This window comes from Capra hircus, chromosome 19 (assembly GCF_001704415.2).
Source record: "Capra hircus breed San Clemente chromosome 19, ASM170441v1, whole genome shotgun sequence".
Classification (NCBI taxonomy): domain Eukaryota; kingdom Metazoa; phylum Chordata; class Mammalia; order Artiodactyla; family Bovidae; genus Capra; species Capra hircus.
Window position 1 is genome coordinate 27,888,563 of NC_030826.1, and position 17,734 is coordinate 27,906,296.

The 17,734-nt window shown below is 41.7% G+C and overlaps 1 protein-coding gene across 6 annotated transcripts in view; it reads right to left on the bottom strand.

Annotated features, from left to right (window-relative positions):
• Positions 1–17,734, bottom strand: part of MYH10 (myosin heavy chain 10) — a 121,617-nt gene that overhangs the window by 89,001 nt on the left and 14,882 nt on the right. For all 6 annotated transcript variants that reach the window (XM_018064634.1, XM_018064633.1, XM_018064636.1 and 3 more), the window contains exons 3-4: positions 11,759–11,915; positions 684–711 (exon numbers count right to left, since the gene is read on the bottom strand). In XM_018064634.1, coding sequence (XP_017920123.1) covers positions 684–711; positions 11,759–11,915 — 185 coding nt within the window. The remainder of the gene's footprint in view (positions 1–683; positions 712–11,758; positions 11,916–17,734) is intronic.

A 17,734-nucleotide genomic window follows, 5' to 3' on the forward strand; every position in this document is an offset into this window, starting at 1 on the left:
AACTCCTTCCCCTTTGCCCTGAACCTGTTCCTCCACCTTCCCGCGTCTCTGAAATCCTCTGAAATCCACACAACTCCACCCTCTCCGAGCTCCTCTTTCTCAGGCCTGTCTCGCAACCTAAGCCCCACTTAGACATGCCCACTTCCATCCGGGTCCACGAGCACCTCCCCATCTGAAGGCACTTCCATCTCTCCCGTGGGTAACTCAACAGCCTTCCACTCAGTCTTCTCGCGATAACACTTCCCGGTCCTCCATCTTCCCCACTGCAGCTAACATGACTGTCCTAACCAGCGAAAATGATCACTTCCTGCCGTGGATGTTGTATTCGATCCTGACTTTCCAGTACTTCACACACCAGCATGTGATAATCAATAATGCTTCCTGGGTGATACAGGGAAATTTCTGAAAAGTCCAGGAGGTCAACACTTGGACAAACCAACTAAAGATGTAAGTTTCACAGATTAATGTTATGAAATGTGTGAAAAGCCCAGTTTGACAGCCAAACAGTAACACCAAAGCTAAGCAGAGCTTGCATACCTTAGACTTAAAACAATTAACAGCAAGGTTTACATCAATCTCTTTAAATTACTGCTGCCCTGTCCCCCTTCCTCTCTCAAATACCAAAATTGCTTTTACTTTCCAAGAGAACAGAAAAGAAGTCTGAACGTTTAACATTTACTTACGTGCAAAGAATTGACTGGTCCTCACGATCTAGAAAACAAAATAAACAGAAAGACATTGAATATCTGCCTGTTTTTTAAAATATTTGATAAATAATAAATAGCCCGATAGCCTCTAAAATACTAGGAACTCTGCCCCTCTTAGGCCAAGTTAACGCTTTCCAATCCTGTTATGTATCATGCAGTCCTAAATTCAGTCAATTTCATCATTCTCAGGCCAGATTATGTGGGGAAGGTAACAATCCAACCTCAGACAACTTTACATGCCTAATGAACCTGGATTCTCAAAGCCTGCTGCTCATCAGAGTCAACCAGGAAATTTTATAGAAACGAACTTCCCAGAGCTCCACCTTTGGGAGAGGGACTGAAAACCGCTTTTTACTTAGGTTCCCCAAGTGATTCTGATGCAGGGCCAGACTTGGAAACCACTACCTTACCAGAAAACTCACAACCAGAGAGAAATTGTTATCAATATACACCTTAAAGAAGGAAAAAAAAGTATCAAACACTGAGTGGAAAAAAAGATTAAGGCAGGATAAACTCTATAAGAGTTTAACCACTGGCTGAAGTCAGAACATAAAATAGAGCAAAAATAAGAAAAGAACATAAAAGGAAAAAAACTATCATGACTTTAAAGTGATAAATAATTTAAGTATTCATATTTAGGGCTTCCCTGGTAGCTCAGCTGGTAAAGAATCCACCTGCAAAAGCAAGAGACCCCAGTTCGATTCTTGGGTTGGGAGGATCCCCTGGAGAAGGGAATGGCTACCCACTCCAGTACTCTGGGTCTGGAGAATTCCATGGACCGTACAGTCCACGGGGTCCCCAAATAAAAAGGTTAAATGCAAGCCAATAACCTTTCTTGGGCACGTCCTTCCCGGATCCACAAGCACTTGGGTGATCTCTGCCTGCCCTTCCTGCTCAGCTCAGTCATGTCTCCTCTGTAGGTCCCCTCGAGACCCTCTTCCTCAGGCTCCTCACTGCTTCCTTCTTTTGACCATACTTTGGGGTTAGGCAAACAATACTGCCAACTGCCTGCCCAACTAGTATGTGCTAAGATCAGAGCCTGTCTTGCTTCTTTACTCCCAGACTTAACAGCCAGCCTTAGTCAACTAAGAGAATCCAGTGCGAGGAGCCAGGCAGGGCACTGGCAAGACACTGGGAACTGGAATCTTCTGCCGCAAACTGCCCACGTATCTATAAATGAGACGTTGATTCCTTGCTGGTTTTGGGCTCTTCACCTATAAAACTAGGATTTTACCAAGTTTTTACATATTATTCACTCTAAACATGAACCCTCGCACTCCAAATTCTCCTGGTCTGAGAATGTTTATAGAACTCCACTCATCCAAGATTTCAGGGCTTTGCTAAACTAGTTTACACATTAGAGAAATCAAAACATACGCCAAAACATAACCACAATCAAATGGCCTCCTAACTTATTCAGAGCAGCCTTCTTCCTGCATCTGGACATGCTATTTTCATCGTGTGAAATCTGAGCTCTTCACAACCACAATCTACCCTTCAAATCTGCTCCGTATTTCTTCTCCCCATGCTTCTCATCCCACCACCCCCCAATAAAACAAAGGAACTCTCTTTGCAGGTGGACCCATCTGTTCTTGTCATGTCTTGCATCAGCTTTGAGCCTCAGTTTCACTATCAGTACAATCAGGTGAGGGCTTGTCAACCTCCAAGATTTCCTCCAGAGAATACTCTATAATTGAATTATTCCTTCCTTCTGCTTCACTGAATTCTCTTCACCCTTTCAGGATCAGCTTGGTGCTGCTACTGCTGCTGCTAAGTCGCTTCAGTCGTGTCCAACTCTGTGCGACCCCATAGACGGCAGCCCGCCAGGCTCCCCCGTCCCTGGGATTCACCAGGCAAGAACACTGGAGTGGGTTGCCATTTCCTTCTCCAATGCATGAAAGTGAAAAGTGAAAGTGAAGTCGCTCAGTCGTGTCTGACTCTTAGCGACCCCATGGACTGCAGCCTACCAGGCTCCTCCGTCCATGGGATTTTCCAGGCAAGAGGACTGGAGTCGGGGAGGATCAGCTTAGGCACCCCAAATGTTTACAGTGAACTTTATACTCTAAGAACCTATCAATGTAACTAGACTCAGCATATACCATATATTATAGTGACATTTAAGGGAAATACATTACGTTCAGAAATGCAACTAGCCTTCTAAAGAGGAGAGATTCATTTGATAGCTCAGTTATTGTCCACAGCACCTCCCCAAAACCATAAATGGAGGTACTCAATAAATCCATGTTGAATTAAATTGTATTTTCAACAGTGAAAATGATTTTAGATCAGTGACCTTAGCTCCTGCCTTAAAAAACTAGAAAAGAACAAATTAAACACAAAATGAGTAGAAGAAAAAAAATTATAAGGAACAAAAATCAGTGAAATGGGAAAACAGGAAAAGAAAATGGTGGCCAAATGCTGGATCTCTGAGATAAATCTCTAGACAAAATGATCAGAAATAAGACACAAATTGCCAACATCTGGAACAAGAAAGGGAAAACCACTATAGATCCCAGAGATACTAAAAGGATAATAAGGAAATATTAGGAGCCACTTTCTGCTAAAAAATTTGACAACTAAAATGAATGGAATAATGTCTTTAAAGGATAGACTACTAAAGTTCACTCAAGAAGAATCAATAACCTGAACAGATGTAGAAAAGACATTCAATAAAACAACATCCATTCATGAGTGAAAACAAAAAACACAGCAAACAAGGAATACAAGGGAACTTCAACAACTTGATACAGGGCATCTACAAAACCCCTGCAGTTAACATCATGCTTATTGGTGAAAACTGAATGTTGTCCCCCAGAGACCAGGAATAAGACAAGGATGTCTGTTCTCACACCTATTCAACATCACAAATAAAAATAATTTAAAAGCATATACTTGAAAAGGAGGAAACAAGAATGTCTATCTGCAGAGGACATGACTGTCTAGAGACAGTTCCAAAGAGTCTATCAAAAAACTTTCCAGAATAAGTGACTTCTGCAAGGTTGCAAATGATGTCAATACATGTGTTTTCAAAATAATATATATATTTTAAATTTCTATATATCAATATTGAACAATTTGGTAATTGAAATTGTAAAGTTCCATTTAACACTAAAAACATGAAATGTTTAGTTATCCTAAGGTATATGCTATACTTATAATAAATATGTGCGAGATCTATGTGCTAAAGACTGTAAAACACCAATGAAATAAAAGAAGACCTACATTAACAGAGAGACAAACCATGTTCATGGATTGGAAGACTCAATACTCTTGTCAGTTCTGCCCTATAGATTCAGTGCAATCCAATCAAAACGTGAAAAGTGGGCCATTTTTAGAAAATGGCAAGTTGGTTTCTAAAATTTATATTGAAAGACAAAGGAACAATTTAAGATTTATTATATGGCTATTATAATCAAGATGCTATGAAAAAGGACAAATGTACAGATCAAAGGAACAGAATCCTGACAAAGCAATTCATTGGGAAAAAAAAAATGTTTTCTCAATAAACGATGCCAAGATCTACTGGATATTCACATGCAAAACAATGAACTTCAATCCATACTTTGCACCATACATGAAAATTAACTCAAGATGGATCACAGATTGAGTGCGAAAAAAAATCGCAAATCACTTATCCAATAAAGGGCTTGTAGCTAAAAAGGGCAGAGTTCTCAAAAGTGAATAATAAGAAAACAAACCATCCAATTTTTTTAATGGTTAAAAGATTTGAACACTTCACAAAAGAAGACATACAGGTGGCATAAGCACATCAAAAGATGCTTAATATCCTTGGTCACCTGGGAAATGCAATTTAAGACCACAATGAAATACCACCGCACACTTATCAGACTACAGTTTGATAAACCACCGACAACACCAAGTGCTGACAGAAAGCAGAGCTAGAATTTTCACCCACTGATAGTAAGGATGAAAAATGGCACAGCCATTTGGAAAAGAGCGTGGTAGTTTCTTACAAAGTTAAAAATAAACCTGTGTGACCCAGCAATCCTACTCCCAATTATTGAGTCATATGAAATTAAAACTTACACTCACAAAAACCTAGTACACAAACGACCCTAGCGTCTTAATTGCCAAGAAACGTAAACTATCTAAATGCGTTTCAGATGGTAAGTGAATGAACAAACTGTAGAACACGCGTATAATGGAAAACTACCAGAAACTAGCAAGGAGTGAACCACTGGTAGCTGACGCTCAAATGCACTGCGTCAGTGAAAGACGCCAGACTGGAAAGGCTAACCTGTGTCTGATTACATGACGTTCTGGAAAAGGCGAAACTACAGTGACAAAGGGAAAAACTCAGTGGTTGTCACGGACTAGGGGAGAGGGAACGCCTATAAGGAGCATGCAGAAATTTAGATGGAAGATAGAACTGTTCTATATCTTGACTGTAGTTATATAACTAGGTGTATTAGTCAAAACTCAAAGAACTATACACTAAAAAGGCGGAATTTTACTGCATATAAATGATACCTTAAATAAAATTACATATATTTAGTTTTACCGTCCAAAAACATGTTACATACGTCTCTACACTTAAGACTTCAAAAATGTTTAGCAATATAAGAAATACCGCCTTATATTTGGGTTCTACCTATTTGCTCACCGCTTAACATTTATTGGAGAAGACCCTGATGCTTGGAAAGATTGAAGACAAAAAGAGAAGGGGTCAACAAAGGATGAGATGGTTAGATAGCATCACTGACTCAGTGGACATGAATTTGAGCAAACTCCAGGAGATAGTGAAGGCCAGGGAAGCTTGGCATGCTGCAGTCCAGGATAAGCACATCGTTAAACTTATCGCCTGGTCAAATCACTGTCTCACCCCCTCACTAGCCCTTTCGCTTCTGATGCTCTCGCCCTCTTAGTCATCTTTGTAGCCCTTATCACATTATGATAGTGTCCTCATTTGTTGGTATCCTCAGTGAGATAACAAATCTCTAACACAAGCCACTAGATGGGTTTTCCTACATTTTACAGTTTCTCAGGGTAAGGAGTATTACTGTTTCCCACTGTCAGTATTTCCACATTATAACAATCAATACATAGATTCAAGGCAACTGTAATTCATTATAAAACATTCTTTCGCCTAACATAAAATAATGCCCATTGTCCGTTTCTGCTTTGACTTCTACTTTAGACTTGGGGTGACTTAACTGGTGCTTCCTTTTTGTACTCATTTGGCTGAGGAAATGCTCATCATTGCACTGCTATTATTTTTCCACTTGGAGAGGTCTTGTAAGGGGCATATGATTGCATTAGGTCCTGCTATTTACAGGGGGTTAAAAGTATATTTACTGCTGTAGTTGGTGTTACCTGTTTTCTGACCTTTCAAACCCTTCCTTGATGTTCCGTTTAAAAGATGGTTTGTTTTCTTTGCTTTTCTTTCTCCTAACGGAGTTTTTTTGGCTTCGAGGCACGTGGGATCCCACTTCCCCGACCAGGGACTGAACCCTCATGCCTTACATTGGAAGGTGAAGTCTTCAACCACTGAACCACCAGAAGTGAAGTGAAGTGCAAGTCGCTCAGTCATGCCCGACTTTTTGCAACCCCATGAACTGTACAGTCCGTGGAATTCTCCAGGCCAGAATACTGGGGTGGGTAGCCTTTTCTCCCTAATCTACATGTAAAGGTTCACATTTTGATGTATATCAATCCTAGTCTTAAAATACTTATTGGAGACAGGGGTTGGTATATGTGATTATTATTATTATACTAGCACATCACTCGGTGTATCAGACATAGTTTCAAGACGGCCGCTCAGGATTCCACTATACAAATGAGCCATCCATTAAGTAGTTACTTACTGGTAGAATAATTGGTTATTTTCAGCGTTTCGCAGGAAGCTGTGTCCGACTCTTTGTGTCCTATGGATTGTAGCCCTCCAAGCTCCTCTGTCCATGGGGCTCTCCAGGCAAGAATACTAGAGTGGGTTGCCTCCAGGGGATCCTCCTCCAGGGGATCTTCCCAACCCAGGGATTGAACCTGTGTCTCTTATGTCTCTTGCACTGGCAGGCAGGTTCTTTACCACTAGTGCCTCCTGGGAAGCCCTGTCAGGAAGCTACTGGAGGTTATTCTCCATCCAAAATACAGCCTACAGGACCCATAATTAAGACAGGAAAACAAGCAAGGAAAGAAGCAAGGGATTTCCAGGGTGCAGGCGCAGGCAAGTCTGAGGGGCACTAAGGGCAGAGCAGAGGGCAGAGGGTCTCGGGAGGCGTGGCTCTGGCGGAGGAAAGACTCCAATCACTTACCTGATACACGTCTCTGTACTGAAAGAAGACCTGTAGTTCTGTCAAATCAACGTTGGTCACTGCAAAACTAATCTGTTTCCCCCAAAATAGGAAAATTACTAACCCCAGGGAAAACAGCAAATTGTGTAAGAAGAGAAATGTGACCACAGGAGGAACAGTTTACACGTTTGAATACTACTAAAACGCCAAAAAATGTTGACTTAACTTCAATCAGGAAGATGGGGGGAATGTAGTTAAAAACTCTTTTTTCACAGTAGGAAGTCTATAGAAACCAATAGAAGTTTAAAAAAAAGAATATCATAAGCCTGTTACTCATAAATACATACAAACACAAGACAAAACAGACAAAATGACCTCCTCTCAAGAGGAAATCCAGAATGGGCGGGGGAGGACATGTGTTTGTTTTATCAATAACGTAAGCCTTGTCGTGGGCTTCCCAGGTGGTTCAGTGGTAAAGAATCTGCCTGCCGGGATCCTGCAGGTTGGATCCCTGGTCCGGGAAGATCTCCTGGAGCAGGAAATGGCAACTCACTCCAGTATTCTCGCCTGGGAAATCCCATGCACAGAAGATCCTGGCGGGCTACAGTCCATGGGGTCACAGAGTCGGACAGAACTTACTGTCTACACAACAGCAACAATCCCTGCTATATGGTGTGTTTCATTGTTTAACTGTCTTTATGCAATATTTTTTAATAAAAAGTAGAAAGTAAGCATTCAAAGTCCTTTGACAGCTTCTGATCTTGATGTTATCCAGACTATTCTGCCTTGTCTAATGGTTTAAAACCATTTAGATAACACAGGAATTATTTAGTCCTCAAGACTGGAAAGACTTCATTGCTGAAATTATTTGGGCCTCATGTCTTTGGGACATAAAGGGAAATGTCTCACAACCTTTACCATTTCTCCCACTGGCACTGTTCAGAGTTTTCCACCTTATTTCAAGGCATTTTTGTCTCTGTTTATAGGGTTATAAAACCTTTATCCTTTCTGGTGATTCTCTCCTCTTAGTCACACTTGCCAAACACTTGTCTGTTTTATGGTCTTTTCATGGAACCAGTTCAAGTTTTACTTAATTTTATGTTTTTCTTCTTATTTAGGTTCATTTCATGCTGTACTGTTCTGTTTAAATTGAGGTATAACTGATACATAACATTATATTAGTTTCAGGTGTACAACACAATGATTCAATATTTGTATATACTGTGAAATGATCACCACAGTTACATCTTAAGTTAACATCCAGACTGTATTTTTAAAGGACTTTTTTTTTAATGTGTGTGAAATGAAACACAGAAAACCTCATGAGATGAAAAGCTCAGTAAATTATCATAAAGTTGCCTTTTATCTACTTTGTGAGTAAAAGGTTTGTGTATAAATTTTCGTTTACTAATAAAATATTTATAACTATGAATTATTTCTTAAAGCGGTTTTTGCCATAAGCCATCAGTTTTTTACACATGATATTTTGTTGTGATTAACGTCTAAAGAATCTGTAATAGCAGTTTTGATTTCCTCTTTTACCAAAAAATCATATGGATGAACGGTTAGCCACAGAAACAGTAAGAAGTCATTAAGCAGCACTTGTACCAAACAGGTGGGAATTTGTAAATACCTTGTCTTACTGCACTGTGGTTGGAGAATGTGGCCAGATCTGAGATTTTTAATGGTGATTTAGCATCAACATTACAAGCTGAGGTTGTAAACCTTCTTTCTGGTTGATGCGCAGTAGTCCTGTACGTAGCTTTCAATTCAAGCTTGCTAAATTGTGTTGATCACATTCTTTATGTTCTTTTCCCCCCTACTTATCTCAAATTCTAAGAGAAGCACATTAAAGCTCCCCCTCTAATTATGGCTCACATTTCCTTTGTATTTCCAACAGTGACCCAACATCAATGATGCATATGTAAGTATTGCCTGACTCTCCTAGAGGATTACATCACAGTGTTTCTCACTTAAATCTCCAATCTCTGCTCCCTCCTCACTCTCAGCTGAGACCCTGTTTTGTGTTTCCCTGAGAGCACAGGAGCAACCATTTTCACAAGTTCCTACCCAACGACTGGCAGATGCTTCCAAGACATCTGGCTGTGAAGGGAAGGAGAGGATGGAAGAGAGAACTTTCTAAAGTAACGGAGAAAATTTCAGCACGTTTAATGCTAACATTAAGAGCCCGTACAAAGACAGGCAGAAGACAATGGACACTGTGAGCTTCCTGAGAAGGATCCTGGGAGAGATGTGACAGGCATCAGAGGTGAACGAGGTGGGAAGACTGGCCTCGGACAGGAGTGGGTACAAGAGAGGATGGTCTGTAAACGTGGCTCAGGAGACTGGGGCACTTCCACTCTGGTGGCTTCTAACTTCTCATGGAAAACGGGAAGCAGCTGTCAGCTGGGGAGGAAAGCAGGGACCCACAAAGCTGCAGGGGGCAGAGGACTGAGGCAGACATTAGGGAGAATGAGATTATAACCTTAATAGACAATCAAGGAAGGATTAACGAGAGTGTTCTGTGTGGAATCTGGGCTCGTGGTCACACAATTACAGGAGTACTGATTCAATTGTATGAAGAGAACTCCAGAGGCATCAGCAACCCAAGTAAGAGCATTAAAAAAAGACAAACAACTTGATTGATCTGGGGTGAGAATTCTGCCAACCAAGTATAACTTCCCTGGTGGTCCAGTGGCTAAGACTCCGTGCTCCCAATGCAGGGCACCTGGGTTCCCTGGTCGAGGAACTGGACCCACATGCCACAACTGAAAGATCCCATGTGCCCCAACTAAGACCTCATGCAGCCAAATAAATAAATATTAAAAAAAAAAAAAGTATAACAAAAGAGCAAAGGGACAGGGTGCAGGATACTGACAGAGATGGCTGAAATGATACTATGAAATCCAAACTATGTGAGGAAGAAAGTTAAGGCAGTACTGATAATACACAGGGGAAAAGCAGAACAACACAGGGACCCTGAGATCTAAACAGTCAAAGAACACGGTCAGGAGACTTGCCGACTGAGCTGCCAAGACGGAAGGATTTTGCAATAGAATTTCTGAAATACTATTTGAAAAATAAGATCATTTCAGAAGGTGGCAAAGTCTAGGGTGTCAGCAGCATAAGTGAGAAGAGAAGAAGATTAAGGATCTGCAAGACCAAGGAGGTGGCTGTTAACGAGAAACTAAGGAGTACCACAGGGTTATGTCAGGCCTTGAGGCAGAGAAGAAATGACATGTCGGGGGTCAGACCAACCAAATAATGAGGCGAGGAGGAGGGAGGAGGGGGCCCCAGAAGAAAGATGCTACAGCGATGAGGGCAGGCAGAGGAGGGGCAGCATTTTCAAGGGGTGAAGAGCAGTTAACGAACGGCCCAGCAGACGCCCTGGGAGTAAAGACAGTGCCCTTGCCTCCCAGTGCACAGGGTCTGAGAGCAGCAGCCACTGCAAGGTAAAGCCAGGTTTCAGTTAAAGCCCGGAGGGAAAGAAAGCATTCGAGGCAGACACTGAGTAGGTAGGGAGGCGCGCCCATCACACAGTGGGAGTAAGGCAAAATGAAGAGAGAGCTGTACGGAAACAACGTTGCGGCTGGGAAACTGAGGACCAAGGAGATGTGGGCTTCATTTTAAGACTCCAGGGAGACAGCAGACTCTCAGATCTTGGATATTCACGGTGGCTCCTGCAACTACTGTTACAGCAGAGCTTGCCTTTAGGTGTGTCTAGGTCAACAGGTCGGTGGCCGTGAGGGCTGCTGCTGAACGGAAGCTTGCTGGGGTGGATGGCCATGAGGGGGCGTCAGGGTCCAAGGAGGAGGGGTGACACCCCAAGAAGCCCGGGGTATCAGCAGTCTTTGGGCCCCTCGCATGGTTATGTACCAGGCACAGGCCTCAGAATTGCTGGGTTCAGCTTCTAACACATAGGACTGCAAGTGAGAAGTCTGAGCCCATTGACTCCATAGGGATCACGTGACTGTGCCCTGTCCACACCGTGCTATGTGAGACCCAGCACGGGTCTCCTTTCAGGATCCCTGCCTGGGACTTGGTGAACCCTCTCAGTCTCAAGACTCAAGTCTTTCTTCAGCTATGGTCAACTTTTTCAAAACTATCACTTCTTTCTTGGCTCTTGAGAGCCGTAGAGTTTTGATTATATTGGCTTATGGTCAAGTTCAAAAATATATGAAAACTAGATGCTTTTAAACATAAAAACTAACATGATGTATTTATGAAGCAACAAGCATACTTACCGGCTGCTTACAGAAAACAGTCGTATTACCCAGTCTAACCTTAAGAATTCACAATTTTTCTACAATAAACATCTATTACTTTTCTTTTAATCTTTAAAAGAAAAAAAAAAAAAACTTAAAGTCCTCTGTAGAGAAGATGGAGACAGGGCTTCCATCTGCCAATGCAGGAGATCTGGGCTCGATCCCTGGTCTGGGAAGATCCCACGTGCCGAGAAACTAAGCCTGCGTACCACAACTACTAAGCCTGTACTCTAGAGCTCGGGAACTGCAACTACTGAGCCTGAATGCTCCTGAAGCCCGCACACCTGGAGCCTATGCTCTGCAACAAGAGGAGCCACTGCAAAAAGCAGCCCACGCACTGCAACGCAGAGTAGCCCCCACCCGCCACAACTAGAGAGAAGCCTGTGCAGCCGTGAAGACCCAGCACAGACAAAAAATAATTAAAAAAAAAAAAAAAAAAAGACAAGGCTGAGACATTAAAAAAGCAAAAACAAAAACCCAGGTCACATTTAAGAAATTCTGAGTATTCAGCATTGTAAACATCATTTCCAGTTACCTTGAAGCATGCATCTGTAAGCAGATTCTGATATAGCGTAGATGTGTGGAGGCATCTCATGACGCTTCTTCCCTCTGTACATTTCAATAATATTCTCAGAGTAAATTGGAAGGTTCTTGTAAGGATTTATGACTACACAGAAGAGTCCAGAATAGGTCTAGAACAGATAAAAATAAGATACAGTGTTAAAGACTGTAACCCCATGTATCAGGTGGGGTCCAATCAGGAGACAAACCACACAGTAATGTGAACAGGGGATCTTTATCATTTGCATAATTAATCTATCCCTGAAATTAAATCTAGCCCGTAACAGGCAATTCCAAACCACAAGCGGTTCTCCCACAGATGCGACTGCTAAACGGTACTTCCTTCATTCAATTCCCTCATCTATCAAATGGAAATAATAATAAATGCTTCATCACTTTACAGGGTCATTATTCAAACTGCATGTCATTTGCTTTTTCAAATTCATTCTCTCGAAAGTGTACAAGGTATGAAAAGTCCACGGTGGTTTCAGGTTCCACACTGCAATTCATCTTTAAGGAAATACTCATGGTCAAATTTGGGTATAATATCAATATTTTTTGGAAAATATAGATTTTTTCATAAAAATAACTTATGTCAACTTGTTACCGGTTTAATTTTAAATGAGGTAATAAACATTTAAAATATTTAATTTCTAAACACAGTAAATATCATTAAAAATAATCCACATAAACAGCTCTTTGGAGGTCCTCAATAATTTTTAAGAGTCACAAGTCTAAGAAGATAAAAACCCTCCTCATCAGTAGGGTAATCATTACTCAGAATTAACAGTAGGAGCATTTTTGCCTTTAATTTTTTTTTAATTCACACAGAGTGATTTCTGAGAACTGACTCTGGGAATAATGGAAAAATAAGAGTGGTTAGGACTGCTGCCAGACTCTCTGGTCCTGGCGGGGCTGAACGCACCTCAGCTGCATTGGAAACCAGACCCTTTATTTTGGGTGATTCTAAGTCTAAAGGTGAGAGGACCCTAGAAAAGGCTGAAGACCGATGATGCTCGTCCCCTCATGAAGCACGGAGGGGCTTCTAACCATCGGCTGTTTAGAAAGGCTGAAACCCTTGACAGTGGCCACCAGGGGGCACTGTCCAGACCATGCTGCTCTGAATGCAGCAGTTAATGGTGCTCAAAGGAAAGGCTGCCGGAAAGAAAAAAAAAAGTTGAAGTGATCAGAACCACCTCTCTAGCTGTTCTTTATCTTTGCTTCCCTCCCAACAGAAGATGGAATGCACTTCCTACCTAGATTAGTGCTTGGGACTAAAACAAAGGCAAGCAAGGGCCCTGCCTGAGCTCACCGATTTGGCCTGACTTCTAAACTGACCAGATGGACACCCTCCCTGTTTGCCCGAGGCCACAGTAATTACCTGCCCCTCCCTAGCTGACCGCTGGGTCTGCAGCCGCTGGCTTTCTCAAGTCCAGCATCACACTCTGAGATGCGGGGCTGGCTCTCGGCCTTGCACCCAGTACCCTGACACCTTCCACCGACCTTCTACCAACAACGGGTCTCTAGTCTGACTAGCCCAGCCTCTCTCTGCCACCCACAGGACAAAAAGGAAACAAGAGATGATTAAAAACCGATTTTATTAAGGGCGAGAAAACTAAGAGGCAATCTTAACATTAAATTTTTTTATTGAGTTTCATTTACACACAGTAAATTTGACAAATCAGAACTACATCTCAATGAACTGTAATATATAAACATCTACTTTTTTATTCAAAAAGGAGATGATATCTCTATCATGAAGTTACACTGTACTTTCATTTGTAAGAGGCAAATAATTGCAGACTAGCCCAAAATGAGAACAAGAACTCAAAGGAATTTAAAATGTGCAAATTCAGTTTAACACCCCATAGCATGTACAGTATGCTAACAGATCCTAACAATGACATTTGTAATCAGAAATCATTCCAGCCTGTGTGTTACCATGTGGTAGAGGCTTTTCTGAGAACTAGGATTACAGATGAGTAAGTCTCACAAATATGATGAAGTCATCAAAAAACAAGATGGAATAATCATCAGTATTCTATGCTTGCCAAAAAGGAGCAGTGACAGAGGTTTAAGTGAGGATAATAAACTGAGGTGCTTAAAGAGCTAAACCTCTATCCCAAAATTAGCTCAAATGCTGGGCTCCTGCATTAACTGATCACTGCACTTGGTCTTCCCCAAGTTACATGGAAGAAGAGCGATGGGGATGTTAAAATCATCCCTCTGGAGGCCTCAAGTTCAAAGTAGGCTTCATTACTGTTTGAATACACACCCAAGATGTTAAGCACCTTTAAGCACACTAGGGATGAACACAGAAAAGATACATTAAACAAGACACAACATTAAAAAGAGAATGATACAAAAAGAAAAAGACGCACAGGTCTTTGCAGTAGAGAAAACTCTGGAGCAGAACAAACAAGCCTATGGCCACCTCGTCAGAAACAGTAAAACCAGGTGCAAATTCCAGGCCCAGAGGGTCGCTGATGTTCTTTTTAAAGACAAACAGGTCAAAACAAAGGATAAAGGAATTCCTATTAAAACAGTAAAAACGTACAGCCTGGGAGGGTACATCCGGGGCAGAGTGAAGGGCAGTGCAGCTGACAATGGTCTGCTCTGTGGAAGGTGAGAGGGAAGAGCCTAGACAGGCAAACGGCAGCACTGAGATTCTGTCCTCCCCGGGTGATTAGGTATCCGGGGCTCAGGGGAGAAGAGTGATGGAAGGGAAGAGGCATTCCTCACACAGTATAAATCTGGCACCACACGGAAGAGAGCCTGAAGAGGCAAGAGGTGGGAAGCAGAGGGTGGAGGTGTCTCCAGGCACAGTAACAGGCCTGCAGTAGAGAAAAGCAAGACAAAAACGCAGCAGCGGGGCACCTTCCTGGTGGCCAATGATTAAGACTCAGCACTCCCAACGCAGGGAGCACAGGTTCGATCCCTGGTTGAGGAACTAAGATCCCACATGCCACATGGCATGGTCAAAAATAAATTAATTAATATTTTTAAATAAGAGCAGAATTGAGTCATGAAGAAAGACTAAAAACTCAACAGCACTCAGAACTCTGACTAGAGAAATCCATTCAAGGCGTGTGTTAAAGTTGACTCCAAGGTCACTAAGCTTCAGAGAATGGAAAAGTTATGGGTGGATAGGAAAAATCATTTGACTTGTGGGGAAAGATAATGAATCCCTCTTCAACATATTAAGACTGTGGCATGTTAAAAGGAGGTTCCTTACAATAGGGGAGCCCAGGAGAATGAATGCCTACTGAATAGTCAGAAACACTGAAATCCTAAAGTCATGAGAACATTTTGAAAAACTGCAAACGCTTGAAGAAGCTTGTACAGGCTTTAGGACAGCAAGTAACAGTTATTAAGGTGAAGGGGGTGGCAGAAGATGAGATGGTTAGATAGCATCACCGACTCAACGGACACGAATCTGAGCAAACTCCAGGAAATAGTAAAGGACGGGGAAGCTTGGTGTGCTGCAGTCCTCGGGGTCGCAGAGAATCGGACAGGACTTACTGACTCAACAACAAACCAAAAAGAGACATACGAAAATACTAGCACCCAAAAGAGATTTATTAATTTTTCGGCACCGTGTGCTGCTGAGTTGGTGATGGACAGAAGCCTGCCGTGCTGCAGTCCATGGGGTCGCAAAGAGTTGGACATGACTGAGTGACTGAGCTGAGCTGATGCTGCTTTCATGCCTCCAGGCGTCTCTATATGCTGATCATTCTGCTTAGAACATCCATCTTCTATCCAGTATTGGAAAATGTTACTCGTCCTTTAGGGCTGGGCCTCAGTTTAAGAAAGCAGGGATATGCATATACATTATTACTTTGAAGCTTTGAAGGTCTAGAGAACCAGAGAACTAAGAAAGGTAGAGATACCAGTGCAACGGAGCAGATAGACAGTCTCCTGTTAGAGACAGGGCACTGAACTGGGAGCATCTCACAAACCTCCACCCCAGCCACAGCCCTCAGAAGAAATCCGACATCCACCCGAGAGGAAGGGGAGAGAAGAAAGAACAATCCACTCACACCATCTGCAAACGCCACACATGGATTAAATTCACATGCAGCTTAGTGGAAAAGAACCCACCTGCCAATGTGGAGACTCGGGTTCAATCCCTGGGTCAGGAAGATCCCCTGGAGAAGGAAATGGCAACCCACTCCAGTACTCTTGCCTGGGAAATCCCATGGACAGAGGATCCTGGAGGGCTACAGCCCATGGGGTCAGAAAACTTACCAACTTACGACATAACACAATTTAAAAAACAACAACCCTACATAATGAGGGAAAGTTCATCACCCAGAATATTCAAAGAGAAATGACCTCTGGACATTCTCTACAAACTAAGCTGAAAGAAAAACTTGAAGAAATAGATTTATGGCTACAACAGAATGGAGTATGATGTAGACTCTTAAAAGACACAACAAAGGTGGATAATAAAAGAAAAAGGAGGTACAGAGATAAAAATAACTAACAAATATGAAAGTTAAATTGAATAAATTAAAGATGAATATGAAGCACAGAAAGGATTACTAAAATATTAATCATTATCGCTCCTTAGGGGGGAAAACAACCAAAATTCTGTAAAAAGAATAATAATAAAAAATAAACTTGAAAAAAACTGTGTGTGGGGGGGAGAGGGGCAGGTAATACACAGTGAATAAGAAAAGAATTCATCAAGCCAATAAACATAGAGGGAATGACATTAAATTATCACCGTTTGGCTTCCTAATGAAATGATGGACCAGGACAGTGCACATCACAGGCACTAAAACCCTTCAGAAAGGGCAGACACTCCTAAAACAGGAATCAGGCCGACAAAGCCCAAACTGATTCACTGATCCATCTCAGCATCGTGAAGTGAGACAGCTGGCATCCTGTGCCTCTGGAATCCGAATGTGATCAAGCCTCTGCATCCAGTTTACAGGAGGCACCATGGGAATGCGCTCAACAGAATCCAGACTATGGGAAACTCTACAGCACAACAGACCTTGTTTCTTTACAAAAAAAAAAAAAAAAAAAAATCCACCCAGGAGGACAGTAAACATCCCAGGCTTTCAGCTGGGACCCTAACTGGTGTCCCCTGAGAGGTTAGAGGGTACCAGAAATAGACCAGCCCAAAGCCCAGGAGGGAGGAAGGTAAACCCCTGAGCAACCTACATGCACACTCGTTCCCCTTGATCTAACTGCCTGCCCAGAGCGTGAGGTCACCCAGAGCCTCAGATTACCTCCACAACCTCTCATATACAGTAACTGGCACAAAGGTGATGGTTGTAACTAAAATCCAGAATAATATATGGGTCTCCTATGAGTCTACTTTTATTGCCCTTGTATCTTGTATCATAGACAATCATAGGCTCAAGTAATCAAAAGACATGATTGAAATTAGTAAAATTGATAAGCCTCTGGTGAGACTCATTTTTAAAATGGTAGAACAGATGGTCAGTATTGGGAATGCAAGAGAATATCACAGCAAATCCTACAGGAGACAAGAGGGTTATTAGGAACAACATCAGGCAAATTAATTTGAAAATTTAGATGAAATACACAAATTCCTAGAAAAACTCAATTATCAAAACTGTTACCCAAAGTCTTTAATCTGAAAAATTCAAGAACTATGAAAGAAAAACTTCCCCACAAAGGAAACTATATCATTATTTTTAAATGAAATAACATCAATACTATTCAAACTCTTCCAGAGAAAATACAAAGATAAAATATTCCCAGATTCATTTTAAAAAGCCAGCATAATTTTGACAGCAAAACATGACAAGGACATTTTAAGAAAGGAAAATTTTCAATCAATCTCCTTTCTGAATATAGATACAAAAATTCTACACAAAATATTAGCAAATAAAATCTAGGAATCCAGTAATATATATAAAGAATATTGGTCCTTGCCAGGTTAGTCTACCACTAAAAAATACAGTATACGATT